This window comes from Piliocolobus tephrosceles, chromosome 6 (assembly GCF_002776525.5).
Source record: "Piliocolobus tephrosceles isolate RC106 chromosome 6, ASM277652v3, whole genome shotgun sequence".
In the NCBI taxonomy this organism is placed as follows: domain Eukaryota; kingdom Metazoa; phylum Chordata; class Mammalia; order Primates; family Cercopithecidae; genus Piliocolobus; species Piliocolobus tephrosceles.
Genome location: NC_045439.1, coordinates 88,339,453 through 88,355,064, shown reverse-complemented (window position 1 = coordinate 88,355,064; position 15,612 = coordinate 88,339,453). Strand labels below are relative to the sequence as shown.

The following is a 15,612-nucleotide window of genomic DNA, read 5'->3' as shown; positions in this document are numbered from 1 at the left end:
TATGAATTACCCAGTCTGAGGTATTCAGTGATAGAAGGCAGCAACAGAAAATGGACCAAGGCATTGACACAGAGGAAAGACAGCCATGTGAGGACAGAGGCAGAGGCTGGAGAGATGCACGTGCAAGCCAAGGAACACCCAGGATGGCCAGTGACCACCAGCAGCTGGGAGAGAGGCAAAGAAGAGTCTGCCCACAGCCCCTAGAGGGAGTGAGTGTGGCCCTGCGCACATCTTCGTTTCCAACATCTGGCCTCCAGAGCCATGAGAGAATATATTTCTGTTGTTTGAAGCCACCCAACTTGTGGAACTTTGTTACAGCAGCCCTGGGGAATGAATACACGGTCTTAGAGGTGAGACTTTTGGTACTCAGAAAAAGGCCTTGTCCTATGTGAATTTCCCATCTCTTTATGGCTGCCTGAAAATCCACCCGTAACATGCTTCCTTCCTTTAGAAGAAGGGGCAGGTCCCGGCTTCTATTCAGATGTCCCTGGAAAGTCACATTCCTCGGTTGCCTCTATCATGTCTTCAGTGCAAATGCTTCTATAGACCATGTGACAGTTCTCAGTGTTGGAAAAGTCTCCTTCCTTCCGCTGGGGTGGGCTCCCTCCTCAGATCTCCAGCCTCCACGCAGGACCTGGGGGAGGTGGACTGAGTGGGTGAGATCCCTCCCAGGGCAGCATTCGGCAGACTGCAAGTCAAGAGTGCAGAGTGTATGCAGCCAGGGGTAGCAGCCACTTCAGGATCTGGGTCTGGATTTGTGCTGAGAACCACTATGGCCTTTTAAAGCCAGTGAGGAGGTTTTCTGGGGGCCCAGAAGCCCTGAGCCCATTGGCCAGACCTCCTGGGAGAAGCGGAGCAGATTTGCATCAAAAAGAACACTGGCTTCATTGAAATTCTCCTCATCTTGAGTGAAACAAAACCACAAAGAAGAGGAAAGTTTTAATTCTGAGAAACTTCACTGAGGAGCTTTTTTTTTTTTTTAACTTCTAAAAATAGAGAGGAAATGAGCCTCTTTGGGTCACTCTAGTTGCCGCCTCCCCCCGCCCCATGCCTGCCCCCGCTGCCCACTCAAGGCCAGCCTCTCACAGTGGGTGACTGAGCTGTCTTCAGTGGAAGCCCGAGGCAGATGCCACGCAATTCTGGAGCTGGATACGGCTGCCCACACGGGGATCCCAGCATGCTGGACAGCAGAGAGACCCCACAGGAGAGCCGGCAGGACATGACTGTGGGGACCACCCAAGAAAAATTGAAAACCAGGTAAGTCGGTGGTTGGGTTTCTGCACACTGCACCTGTGGGCCAAGTTCTAGACTTTACTCTGCTGTGTGAACTTGGGCAAGTTGCTTCTCTCTCTGAGCCTCAGTTTCTTCACCTGGGAAATGAAGGGAAGGATCTGGGCAATCCGTAAGATGGAGGAAGAACCAGTCATTTGGAGGGTTACTTAGCATGGCCAAGAAAGGCTCATCAAAGAATGAGGCACATCCCAGGGGTATGAGCTGGGGCTGCAGTGGGAGACCCGTTGGATCTCAATTGGATGGAGGAGGAATTTTTTAGTCAAGAAGAATGTTTCCCTGTCTTCTCAAGGGGGCCTTTTGCCTGCAGGTGTCAAAGATAGACAAGTTTTGTCGGGGAGCCAGAGGTTCTTGCTCCGGTTTGCTGTGTGACCTTGGCAAGTCCCTTTGCCCCTCTGGGCTGTAGCTTCCCTGTCTGAATATGAGTGCAGTGGCTGAGGTTTCCCTAAAGCCCTTCCATTGTGTATATTCCAGTGATCTGTGATTCGGAGGAAGGGGATTCAATGTATCAGGCATTCACCAATGCCCACCCTGCCCAGGCCCTGTCCATCCAGGGAGTAGGGGATCCTGAGAAGATGGGACTCAGTCCCAGCCCTGGGATGCCCTGGTCAGGAGGCAGGAAGAAGGCAGGCGCCCACGCACGCACACACATACACACAAACACACACACTGTGATTTGTGTCCAGGAGGGGCACAGGCTAAGGGGCAGAGAGAGGGAGGCTTCTAACTGGGGTGCCTGAGATGGACCTTGACAGTCAGAGTGGAGACAAGAGCAGTCGGCAGAGGGAACGACCTAGCAGAGCAAGACAGGAAGTATGGGGATGGGAGAGGTCTGGATGGTGGGCGTATAGAACCGGGGAGGACAGGAGCTAAATGCCAGGGCCCGAGCCCTCTGTAGTAATGGGGAGGAAATGCCAGTGTCTGAGCTTCCAAGACTATGGCCACTGTCCTGATGGGAGGTTATGGGGAAGGAAGATAGAGGGAAATGGGAACAGATGTTAACGCACCTCAGAGATGCAAAGGCCCCTCCAAGGGCTGGCAGCTGGGCCGTGCCCTGGGTCTCCAGAGGACCCTGCTAAGCCAAAGTGGACTCCTGTTCTCCTAGAAGCAAGGACTCCTCCCTGCAAAGCCTCCAGGAGCATGAGGGCCAGCCCATCCCTGGGCACAGGTGAGACGCACAGAGGGTCAAGGGCCCTTGGAGGAAAGTTGGACTGACTTCCTCACCCAAAGGCAGATTCAGGATCTCCGGGCCCTGGTATCCTGGCACCTCCACTCCTCCCTGGGGCTTGTGGGCTCAGAGAGCAGGAAGGCCAGGCGAGATGCTCAGAGGAGCACATCGAAATGTGTCCGGAGGCCAGGCATGATGGCTCACGCCTGTAATCCCAGCACTTTGGGATGCTGAGTCGGGTGGATCGCCTGGGGTCAGGAGTTCGAGACCGGCTTGCCCAATGTGATGAAACTCCGTCTCTACTAAAAATACAAAAATTAGCCAGGTGGTGGTACATGCCTGTAATCCCAGCTACTCAGGAGGCTGAGGCAGGAGAATCGCTTGAACCCGGGAGGTGCAGATTGCAGTGAGCCGAGACTGTGCCACTGCACTCCAGCCTGGGCCACAAGAGCAAAACTCTATCTCAAAAAAAATAAAATAAAATAAAGGAAATAAATGTGTCCAGAGCAGGGGTAGACAGGCATGAGGACAGCCAGGGCCAGGGGAGCCCTTGAAAACAAAAATCAAGGTCTGCAGGATCTCAGGGTCTTCTGCTCCCTACGAGTGAGGGGCCAAGTGGGGCTCAGGAGCCCAGTGGCTTTGACGTCCACATCTCAGGCCTAGGGTGAATAGGGGTGGCAGAGGGTCCTGTGTGCCCTGCAAGGCTCACAGAGGCCCAGGCTTGTTTTGCAGACATCACTGAAGGAAGGTAGGCAAACTTGAGGCAGAACCCTAGGCTTGTGCAGAGAAGGACTCCCTCCTAAAAGGGTAAATGGGTCTTGGGACCCTGTAGGGAACGAGAAAGGCTAAAAACCCAAGAGTTGGAGTGCCAATTCGACTACTTTCTTGCTGAGTGACTTTGGATACATTGTTTAACCTCTCTGGGCCTCAATAGCATCCTCTGTGCAAATAAATATAAAATGCCTGAACTTCATTGACACTGCAGAAAAATTGGGTGGATTCCACCAACTGATGTGTATGAAAATGTTTTCAAAGCACAAGAGTTACCCATCACAGGCATAGTAACCCTTATAGCGACATCCTGGAACGCCCTTAGCAGCAGGCTGGAGGGCACATGCCTTGGGTTCCAGTCCAGCTCTGCTCCTAACCCATTCTGTGACCCTTGGCAAGACACCTTCTCTGAGCCTCAGTTTCCCCATCTGTCAAACAGGGAAGCCAAATCTGCTCTGACATTCTTGCAGAGCAGCTGTGAGGAAAGAACTTAATTCTTGTTAAACATTGTTCTAAAGTCAGAGAGAGCCGGATGCAGAGGCTCATGCCTGTAATTCTAGCACTTTGGGAGGCCAAGGAAGGAAGATTGCTTGAGTGCAGGAGTTCAAGACCAGTCTGGGCAACAAAGCAAGACCTTGTCTCTGCTAAAAATTTAAAAATTGGCCAGGCATGATGGTGTGCATCTGTAGTCCCAGCTACTCAGGAGGCTGAGGTGGGAGGATCACTCGAGCCCAGGAGTGTGAGGCTACAATGAGCTATGGCCATTGTACTCTAGCCTGGACTACAGAGCAAGACTCTGTCTCAAAAAAAAAAACAATAAAAATAAAAAATAGGCTGGGCACAGTGGCTCACACCTGTAATTCCAGCACTTTGGTAGGGCAAAACGGGTGGATTGTTTAAGCCCAGAAGTTCAAGACCAGCGTGGGTAACATGGCGAAACCCCGTCTCTACAAAAAATACAAAAATTTGCTTAAAAAAAATACAAAAAAGGCTGAGCACAGTGGCTCACACCTGTAATCCCAGCACTTCGGGAGGCCAAGGTAGGCAGATCACCTGAGACTGGGAGTTCGAGACCAGCCTGACCAACATGGAGAAACTCCATCTCTACTAAAAAAATACAAAAAAAAAAAAAAATTAGCCAAGCGTGGTGGCGCATTCCTGTAGTCCCAGCTACTTGAGAGGCTGAGGCAGGAGAACTGCTTGAACCTGGGAGGCAGAGGTTGTGGTGAGCTGAGATTGCACCATTGCACTCCAGCCTGGGCAACAAGAGTGAAACTCCATCTCAAAAAAAGAAAAAAAAAAAAATTAGCCAGATGTGGTGGCACATACCTGTGGTTCCAGCTACTCAGAAGGCTGACGTGGGAGAATCAGTTGAGCCTGGGAGGTCAAGCCATGATGGCACCATTGTACTCCACTTGGGTGACACAGCAAGACCCTGTCTCAAAAAATAGGTAAATAAATAAGGCAGAGAGATCGTTGTTGTTGCCGCCACTGTGATGCCCCTTTCTGCTTCTCTGCTCCTCCAGGCCAACTCCAGGAGGGAAGGTGTATTAGTCTGTTTTCCCCCTGCTGATAAAGACATACCGGAGACAGGGAAGTTTACAAAAGAAAGAGGTTTATCGAACTTACAGTTCCATGTGGCTGGGGCGGCCTCACAATCATGGCAGAAGATGAAAGGCACGTCTCACATGGCAGCAGACAAGACAAGAGAGCTTGAGCAGAAAAACTCCCCCTTATAATGACCATCAGATCTCGTATGACTTACTATAATGCGAACAGCATGGGAAAGACCTGCCCCCATGATGCAATTACCTCCCACTTATTCTCTCTCACAACACATGGGAATTCAAGATGAGATTTGGGTGGGGACACAGCAGACCACATCAGAAGGGCTCTATCTCAGACCTGCCCATTTGCCCTGACCTTGTGGCCATGGCAGCTGCTCCTGGGGAAAGGCGGGTCTGCATTCCTCCATAGCCTGAGAGGGGCTTATCTTCCCCCCGATTCCCAGTGTTGCAGAGGGGAAGACAGAAGGTGGAAGAAGGGGGAGGCTGGGTTTGCACCCTGGCCTGACCACGAGAGTTCCCTTTCCTGCCACACCAGTTGCAGGGCTGGATCCAAGTGATTGGGGCAGGTGTCTGGAGGAAACAGCCAGGCTGGGGCCAGGAGAGGCAAAACCAATGGGGCCTGAGCTGACACTGGCCCTGCTCTGGCAGCTTGTGTTCTGTGCCCTTGAGGCTGTGGCTGTAGACCATGTCCTCCATCAGGGACGCCCCTTGAGCCTGCCCAGGGCATGGGTCCCGACCCCGGGAAGCCCTCTGTCCTGTGGAGACACCAGTCTCCCTGAGCCTAAGGAAGCCCATTGTGGAGGAAGGGCTTGGGAAGGAACCTAAGAAGAGGACAGTCCATCCTGGGTTTGAAAGGCTGTGGATGCCCGGATGGCAAGCAGGGTACTGTGCTGACCAAAGGTGTGGTTGTGGAGATGTTACGAGTGGCCATCAGACTGGTCAGGTTGGGGCCCAGCTAACTCCTGCACCTAGAGAGGTTGATGTGGCCAGACTAAGGGCAGCCAGGCCCAAAGGAGGAGGCAGACAGGAGCTCTGGGAGGGGTGCAAGCAGCAGACGCCCAGGGAGAGCCTGGTTTGGGGTTTGTGAATCTAGCAGCAGTGAGTACAGGCTGGACTAGGGGTGAGGTGGAGGCAGGAGGCCAGGACTTGGGAGCTCCAAGGGTCCCATCTGGCCCAGGGAGGGCTGTCAGGCTCTGAACTGACCACACTCACTCTGGACTCCTAGCTGACTCTCCCAGCACTGCCTACCCAAAGACTGGGTGCAGAGAGGAGCCCCCTAAGAGCCAGGGATGTGGAACAGTTGCAGGAGGCAGCTACAAGCCACGTGAGCAAGGCTGTTCTCATGGACAGAGCTTTCCCAGGATGACAGGGAGTGAGCTCTGCCTCTCTGGGGTATGCTAGCCTAGGAGGGGCAATCGTAAGGCGAATGTCACTGAAAGAGCACAGGTGTCCTTAAGCATGGACTATCTGGGCTTTCTAGTGCTGAAATTCTTCCCACTCCCACTGCCCACTTCCCGTGATATTGAAACACAGTTGTTGTTTCATGTTTTGGTTTCTTTATTGTTTTTCTCTCTTTTTGTTAAGAATACATTCATTTATTCAAAATTATTTAGAGTAGAATAATCAGGCATTGTGCTAAGCACTGAAGAATATAACAGAAAACAAGAACAAGTCTGTACCTTAAGGAGTTTGCATGCTCGCAGGGAAGACAGACATTAACAAATAATTATAACTTAAACTGTAATTGTGACAGGTGCCATGAAGGAATAAAAAAAAAAGGGAATATAATCAATGCCACTGAATTATACACTTAAAAATATTTCAAATGGAAAATTTTATGTTATATGTGTTTTACCACAATAAAAACATTTTTTTAAAATGTTGATAATTAAAAAAAAAAAAGACAGAGGGAATATAACGAAGATCTGACTTGGTCTTGAGGGTTGGTGCAGGCTCTCCTGGTAAAACAATATTTAAACTGAGACCTGAAACAGGAGTAGGAGTTGGTTAGGGAAAGAACTTTCTAGGAAATGGGTGCAGCATGTGCAAAGGCCCCAAGGTGGGATGGAGCTTGTAGTGTTCAAGAAACTAAAAGCCAGTGGCAACAGGGCAGATTTGGGACTATCATGTAAAAGCCACAGGAAATCAAAGTGCTGGTGTCAAGAGCCCAAGATCAAAGGGTCAGGCACATCCGTGGAAAGCGTGAGTCTCTAGGGCAAACGAACACTGGTCCTAGACTTCTGAGTACAGATCTGGATAACTTCCGGACGCAAGTCAGCCCAAGCCAGCTCCAGTCCTTGCAGGAGCTGCAGAGATTTTAGCCAGGGGCAACAGAGCTCAAACTGACCTGATATCAGGATCTGGGCCCAAAGCTAACTCACTGTCTCCAGGCAAGCCCCTGAATGGCAGAGTACCAGGCAAGCAGGTTTTTTAGGTCACTAAGTCCAATCCACTGTATTACAACATTCACATATTATCAATCTACTCTGACTTGATTACCTCCAGGGAAGGGGAACTCACTACTTACCTCTTCATCCCTGCAAAATCACAGTTTCATCTAGGGCCAGTGGTGGTAGAAAAGAAATCCTATCTCACACTGGGTCCTATGAGAGACCCCTGGATCCCAGCTTTGGCCTCCTACCCAGACAATTCTGGCTTCTTACAAGGGAGCCTGTGAGGAACACTTTAGAACAGGGCTGGGAAGGTCCTTTGGAAACTGTAAAGGTTGTGACCATGTGAAGGATATCTAGGGCCTAGCTCAGACTCTGGTCCCAAACAGCTGTAAAATAAGAATTTAGATGTTAGCTGGGTGTGGAGGTGCGTGCATCTATAGTCCCAGCTACTCAGGAGGCTAAGGCAGGAGATCAGTCAATTAATCAATCTTCACCCTCCCTTCAGAACATAAGTAACCACTGTTCTGAACAGCCAGTGTTCCAGCTGTTCTTGATGGTGGCATGCATGGGATCACACAGAACGTTACTTGTCTGACTCCTTGCACTCATCGAAATGTTTGTGAGATTGATCAGTATTGCTAAGTATCTCAGTAGTTCATTCATCTGTACGTTTAAGTAGAATTCTATTGTATGGCTATACTACAATTTTTTTTATCCATTAATCTATTAAATGATGGGCATTTGAGTTGTTTCCAGTTTGAATATTTTGTGAATAAAGCTGCTATGAAATTCTTGTATAAGGTGTTTTTTTTTTTTTTTCTTTGAGACGGAGTCTCGCTCTGTCGCCCAGGCTGGAGTGCAGTGGCCGGATCTCGGCTCACTGCAAGCTCCGCCTCCCAGGTTTACGCCATTCTCCTGCCTCAGCCTCCCGAGTAGCTGGGACTACAGGTGCCCGCCACCTCCCCCAGCTAGTTTGTTGTATTTTTTAGTAGAGACGGGGTTTCACCGGGTTAGCCAGGATGGTCTTGATCTCCTGACCTCGTGATCTGCCCGTCTCAGCCTCCCAAAGTGCTGGGATTCCAGGCTTGAGCCACTTTGCCTGGCCTGTATAAGGTGTTTTTGTGGACATATGTTCTCATTTTCTTGGTTAAATCCCTAGAAATAGAATTACTGGGTCAGAAGATAGGTGTGTGCTTAAAGAAGCTGCCAGAAGTTTCCACATCTTTGTCAACACTGGGTATTGTTACTCTTTTTAATTTCATTCTGGTGGGTGGATCGTGACATCTTGCTGTGGTTTTAACTTAAATTTCCCTGATGGTCAGCGATATTGAGCATATTTTCATGTGCTTATTGGTTATTTCCATGTCTTCTTTTGTAAATTATCTTTTCAAATCTGTAGCTCATTTTGTAATTGAGTCCTTAATCCTTTTATTATTGTTTTGTAGGCATTCTTTATATATTCTGGTTATATTTTATCAGATACATGTATCACAAATATTTTTTCCCAGTTTGTGGCTTATCTTCATTTTCTTAATTGTGTGTCTTTTTTTATTTTTTCTGAGACAGGGTCTCGCTCTGTTGTCCAGGCTGGAGTGCAGTGGTATGATATCGGCTCACTGCAGCCTCCGCCTCCTGGGTTCAAGCAATTCTCGTGCCTCAGCCTTTGAGCAGCTGGGACTACAGGCATGTGGCACCATGCCCAGCTAAGTTTTATATTTTTAGTAGAGACCAGGTTTCACCATGTTGCCCAGTCTGGTCTTGAACTCCTGACCTCAAGTGATCCACCCACCTCGACCTCCCAAAGTGCTGGGATTACAGGTGTGAGCCACCACCCCTGGCCAATGGTGTGTCTTTTGATGAGCAAATTTTTTTTTTAACTATGGTTAGTGCTATTGTGCCCTCTCTAAGAAATCTTTGCTATTTCAAGGTCATATATACATATATATGATATGTATATATATATATATTTTTTTTTTTTTTTTCTATGTGTTCTACTATTTCCCACATTAAATTGCTTGGCTCCTTTATCTGAAATTTACCGCATTTGTGTCAGCCTATTTCTGACACAAATCTATTCACAGATTTTCTTCCATTTAGCAATTATTTCTCTGTATAATACCATAATGTCTTCATTCTATAGCTTTTTAAAAGTTTTTTTTTTTTTTTTTTTTTTTTTTTTTAGAGATGGGGTCTTGCTACATTGCCCACGCTGGCCTTGAACTCCTGGCCTGAAGTAATCTTCCCACCTTGGCCTTCCAAAGTGCTGGGATGAACAGGCCAGAGCCACTGTACCTGGCCCACTACTACAGTCTTATACTAAATCTTGAAATCAGGTAGTGTTGGTCCTCTCACTTCGTGAATTGTTTCCCCCTACAAGATTGTTTTATCTATGCTAGGTGCAGTATGCAGCCTCTAAGATATTGCTCAATGATTCTTGCCCTCTGATATTCTTGCCTTTTGAATTCTTGTGTAATCATCTACCCTAGAACATGGGCTGGATCTAGTGATTCATTTCTAATATAGAATATGGCAAAAGTGGTGGGATTTCTTTTTTTTATTTCTATGTAATTTTTATTATGACCATAAAAATAACCCTGTAGTCAATAACAATTTAATTGTACATTTTAAAAGAACTAAAAGTGTATAATTACAAAAAGTGATGGGATTTCACTTCAGAGATTAGACTACAAAAATACTGTGCCTTTCATTTTGATTGCTCTCTTTCATTTTCTTTCTTGCTCACTCTAAGGCAGACTTATGTGGTAAGGACCTGAGGGAGACCTCTGGCCAACATTCAGGGAGGAATTGACAACAACCTGCAAAGAACTGAATCCTGCCAACAATCACATGAGTCTGCTTTTGGAAGCTTATTCTCATCCACTGAGCCTTCATATGAAGACTGCAGCCCTGGTTGACAGTTTGACAGTAACCCTGTGAGACACTTTGAGCCAGAGCTAGCCCATGCCTAGATTCCTAACCCATAGAAATTGTGAGATACTGTTTGTTTTTCTTAAGCCACTACATTTTGGGATATTTGTTATATAATAATAGATTCCTAATATACTAGATCCTTTGTACTTCTATGTAAAATGTAGAATCATCTTGTCAGTTTACTAAAAAAAGACTGTTTGAAATTTGACTGGGAATAAATTGACTCTATATTTCAAATTGGGTGAATCCATGAACATAGTATGCATTTCCATTAATTTAGGTCTTTGATTTGTCTCAACCATGTTTTATACCTCTCAGTGTAGATATCTTGCACATTTTTTCTTAAACATTTCTAGAAATTTTATGTTTTTGTTGCTGTGAAAACTAATTTATTTTATTTTTAAATTTATTTTTATTTATTTATTTATTTTTTGAGACAGAGTTTCACTCTTGTTGCCCAGGTTGTAGTGCAATGGCATGATCTTGGCTCACTGCAACCTCTGCCTCCCAGGTTCAAGCAATTCTCATGCCTCAGCCTCCCAAGCAGCTGAAGTTACAGGTGCCCACCAACATGCCAGGCTAATGTTTTGTAATTTTAGTAGAGATGGGGTTTCACCATGTTGGCCAGGTTGGTCTCAAACTCCTGACCTCAGGTGATCCACCTGCCTTGGCCTCCCAAAGTGCTGGGATTACAGGTGTGTGCCACCGTGCCTAGCCAAAACTGTATTTTAAATTTAATTTCCTAGTCAGTTGCTGTTAGTATAAATATAACTGATTTTTTAATATTGACTGTATATCCTGCAACCATACTAAATTTATTTATTAATTCCAACACTTTTTTTTGTAGATTCCCCTAAGACTTTTATGTTCAAAATTTTGGTATCTGTTAATAAAAAGTTTTACTTCTTCCTTTCCAGTCATTTTCCCTTTTAATTCTTGCCTTATTGCATCTTTTAGGATCTCCAAATGTAATGTTGAGTAGAGATAGTAAGAGTGGAGATTCTTATTTTATTCCCAATATGTTTAGCACTTACAGTGATATCCATTCCTTTCTATAGATTCATGTTTCCATTAGGGCCAAGTCCCTTCAGCCTGAATACATTTCTTTTTTCTCGCTCTCTTTTTTTTTTTTTTTTAAAAAGGAGCAACTTAGCTAAGTGGTTCTGGCTCAGGGTCTCTCATGATGTTTCAGTCCAGATGTCAGCCAGGGTGACAGCCATCTGGAGTGGTAAGACCTGCTTTCAACCTCACTCATGAAGTTGTTGACAAACCTGTTTCTCACCGGATGTGTGAGTTTCCCACTGCACTATAACAATTACCACAAACTTGGTGGCTTAAGACAACAGATATTTATTCTTTCCCAGTTCTGGAAGACAGAAGTTCAAAATTGGTTTTAGTGGGCTAAAGTCAAGGTGTCAGGAGGACTGCTTTTCCTCCAGAGGCTCTATGGCAGAATCTGTTCCCTGCCTCTTCCAGCTCCTGGTGCTCCAGCATTCCACTCTTCTCTTGTAGTTGCATCACTCCCATCTCTGCCTCTGTGGTCACATTGTTTTTCTTCTGTGCATGTCAAATCTCTCTCTGCTCCTACTTGCAAGAATACATGTGATTGAATTTAGAGCCCAACTGGATAATACGAGGTAATCTTTCAGTCTCAAGATCCTTCGTTTAATTACATCTTCAAATCTCTTCCAAGTTTTTGCCATTTAAGTTAATTTTAACAGCTTTCAATTTGCTGGGTCACATGGTAACACTATGTGGATAACTTTTGAGGGACATTTTCAACTTACCACACTGGCTGTTAGCCAGAGACCTTAGTTCTTTTACCAATGGGCCTCTCCATAAGCTCTTTGAGTGTCTGTGACATGGCAGCTGGTGGCTGAGGCTAGAGACAGGTCAAAGTCTTCTTTATGACATCTGGTGCCTGAAATAGGAAGACTCATTAAACTAGGATTTGGAATAGCTGGGCCCTTCAGTGTCTCTATTTTTTTTTTTAATTTATTTTAATTTTTGGTTCTGTGGTACATGTGCAGATGTGCAGGTTTGTTACCTAGGTAAATGTGTGCCGTGGTGGTTTGCTCTACCTATCAAACCAATACTTAAAACCTAGGTATTAAGCCCAGCATGCATTAGCTATTTTTCCTGATGTTGTTTCTCCCCCCACCCCACCCCCAATAGGCCCCAGTGCATATTGCTCCCCTCCCTATGTTCATGTGCTCTCATTGTTCAGCGCCTCTATTTCTGTGTGGTTTCTTCACATGCAAGTTCATGTAGCATCACTCCAACATCACTCCAACATCACTCGTTCAAGGTAGCCAGACTTCTGACATGGTGGGTCAGGGATCCAAAAAGCATGTGCCCTGAGAGAGTCAGGTGGCAACTGCATTGCTTTTTATGACTTAGCCTTAGAAGTCATATCGGTTACTTCCCATGCGTTGTGTTAGTTAGAAGCCAGTGATAAGGCCAGCCCAGATTCTAAGAGAGGGAAATGAGATTCTACCTATTGTTGGGACAAGTGTTAAATAATTTGCAGGTAAGATTTCAAGCAACCTCAGCAGCTTCCTGGTGACAAATCCTCCCATCTTCTATTTAAATAAAAATGTCATTTTTTCACCTTATTTTTCGAGGATATATTTACTGGAAAAGAATTCTGGCTTGATCATTTACTTATTTTAGCACTTTAAAATACTGTTACAATACCTTTTGGTCTTCATTGTTTCTTATGAAAAGTCAGTTATCATTTCTATCAGTTTCCTTTTATGTAATGTGTCCTCCCCACTCCATCCCACCTCACCTCTGCTTTGGTTGCCTTTAAAATATTATCTTTTTTAGATTATTATTTTGAGACAGGATCTCGCTGGGTCACCCAGGCTAGAGTGCAGTGGCATAAACCTGGCTCACTGCCTGGGCTCAAGTGATCTTCCTGCCTCAGCCTCCCAAGTAACTGTGACCACAGGCACCTGCCACCATGTCTGGCTAATTTTTTTTATGATTTGTAGAGACAAAGTTTCACTATGTTTCCCAGACTGGTCTTGAACTCCTGCCCTCAAGTGATTCTCCCACTTCAACCTCCCGAAGTGCCGGAATTACAGGCGTGAGCCACCACATCCAGCCTAACAACCAATTTTAGAATATTTTCATTATCTTAAAAAAGGAACCCTATACCCATTAGTAGTTACTTCTTGTTTCTCCTCAATCCCCTCAGCTCTAAGAAACCACAAATCTGCTACAGCTTGTCTCTACAGATTTACTTATTCTGGACATTTCATTTAAGTGGACTAATACAATATATGATCTACTGTGACTGACTTCTTTCTCTTAACATAATGTTTTCAAGATTCATCCATGTCGTAGCATGTATCAGTACTTCATTCTTTATATGACCAAGTAATATTCTATTATGTGGACATACCACATTTTGTTTGCCCATTCCTCAGTTGATGGACATTTGGGTTGTGTGGGGAAAAGAAAGAGATATCAGATTGTTACTGTGTCTGTAGAAAAGGTAGACATAAGAAACTCCATTTTTGCCCTGTGCTCACAGAAACACGTGCCGTATTGAATCAAGGTTTAAGGGATTTAGGGCTGTACACGATGTGACTTGTTAACAATATGTTTGCAGACAGTATGCTTGGCAAAAGTCATCGCCATTCTCCATTCTTTATTAACCAGGGACACGATCCACTGCGGAAAACTGCAGGCACCTCTGCCCAAGAAAGCCTGGGTATTGTCCAGGGCTTCCCCCCATTGAGACAGCCTGAGATAGGGCCTCGTGGGAAGGGAAAGACCTAACCATCCCCCAGTCCGATACACGTAAAGGGTCTGTGCTGAGGAGATAGTAGAAGAGGAAGACCTCTTGCGGTTGAGATAAGAGGAAGGCCTCTGCTTCCCGCACATCCCTGGGAATGGAATGTCTCGTGTAAAGCCGACTGTTGTTCTATTCTGAGATAGGAGAAAACCACTGAGTGGCTGGAGGCAAGATATGCTGGCAGCAATACTGCTCTGTTACTCTTTGCTACACTGAGATGTTTGGGTAAAGAGAAACATAAGTCTAGCCTACGTGCACATCTGGGCACAGTACCTTCCCTCGAACTTATTTATGACTATTTATGATGCAGATTCTGTTACTCACATGTTTTCCTGCTGATCTTCTCCCCACTGTCATCCTGTTCACCCCATTCTGCCACACTCCCCTTGCCGAGATAGTGAAAATAGTAATCAATAAATACTGAGGGAACTCAGAGACCGGTGCTGGTGCAGGTCCTTGCATGCTGAGTGTACCGGTCCCCTGGGCCCACTGTTATTTCTCTATACTTTGTCTCTGTGTCTTATTTCTTTTCTCAGTCTCTTATCCCTCCTGAGGAGAAACACTCACAGGTGTGGAGGGGCAGGCCCCCTTCAGGGTTGTTTTAATGTTTAGGCTATTAAGAAAAGTGCTGCTGTGAACATTTATATACAAGTTTTTTTGGTTTTGTTTTTTGTTTTTTTTTTTGAGACGGAGTCTCACTCTGTCGCCCAGGCTGGAGTGCAGTGGCGCGATCTCAGCTCACTGCAAGCTCTGCCTCCCGGGTTCACGCCATTCTCCTGCCTCAGCCTCCCCAGTAGCTGGGACGACAGGCGCCCGCCACCACGCCCCACTAATTTTTTGTATTTTTAGTAGATACGGGGTTTCACCGTGTTAGTCAGGATGGTCTCGATCTCCTGACTTTGTGATCCACCCGTCTCGGCCTCCCAAAGTGCTGGGATAACAGGCATGAGCCACTGCGCTCGGCTATGTACAAGTTTTTGTGTGAACATCTGTTTTCATTTCTCTTGGGTATATACAAAGGAGTGGAATTGCTGGATCATATGGTAACTCTATGCATAATCTTTCGAGGAACTGTCAGATGGTATTCCAAAGTATCTGCATTCCCACCAGCAGCATAGGAGGGTTCTAATTTCTCCATATCCTTGCCAACACTGTTATTATCTTCTTATTCATAGCCATCCTACCAGGTATGAAGTGCTATCTAACTGTGATTTTGATTTGCATTTCCCGGTGGCTGACGATGTCAGGCATCTTTTAATGTGCTTGTTGTACATTTGCATATCTTCTTTGGAGAAATGTCTATTCAAATCCTTTGCTCAGTTTTAATTGGATTATTTGTCTTCTTATTGATTTGTATGAGTTCTTTATATATTCTAGATACAATTTCTTTATCACATGTATGATTTGCAAATGTTTTCTCCCATTCAGTGGGTTAACTTCACTTTCTTGATGATGTCCTTTGAAGCACATCAGGTTTTAATTTTGATTAAGTCCAATTTATTTGTTTTGTTTGTGCGCTTTTTTACCTTATCTAAAAAAGCTCGCCTAACACAAAGTCATAAAGATTTATTAATATTTTCTTTTAATATTTTTACAGTTCTAGCATTTACTTTTACATCTTTGCTACATCTAAGTTAATTTTGTTTGTGGTATGAGGAAAGAATCCAACTTTATTTATTTATTTTT

At 45.5% G+C, this 15,612-nt stretch overlaps 1 protein-coding gene across 2 annotated transcripts in view; it reads left to right on the top strand.

Annotated features, from left to right (window-relative positions):
- Positions 1-916: 916 nt before the first annotated feature.
- The window catches only part of ACSBG1 (acyl-CoA synthetase bubblegum family member 1), a 65,891-nt gene continuing 51,195 nt past the window's right edge, over positions 917-15,612 (top strand). The window contains exon 1 of one of the 2 annotated variants that reach the window (XM_023196555.1): positions 917-1,257. In XM_023196555.1, coding sequence (XP_023052323.1) covers positions 1,127-1,257 — 131 coding nt within the window. In that variant the 5' untranslated portion in view covers positions 917-1,126. The remainder of the gene's footprint in view (positions 1,258-15,612) is intronic. The other variant, XM_023196556.2, reaches the window with a different exon arrangement.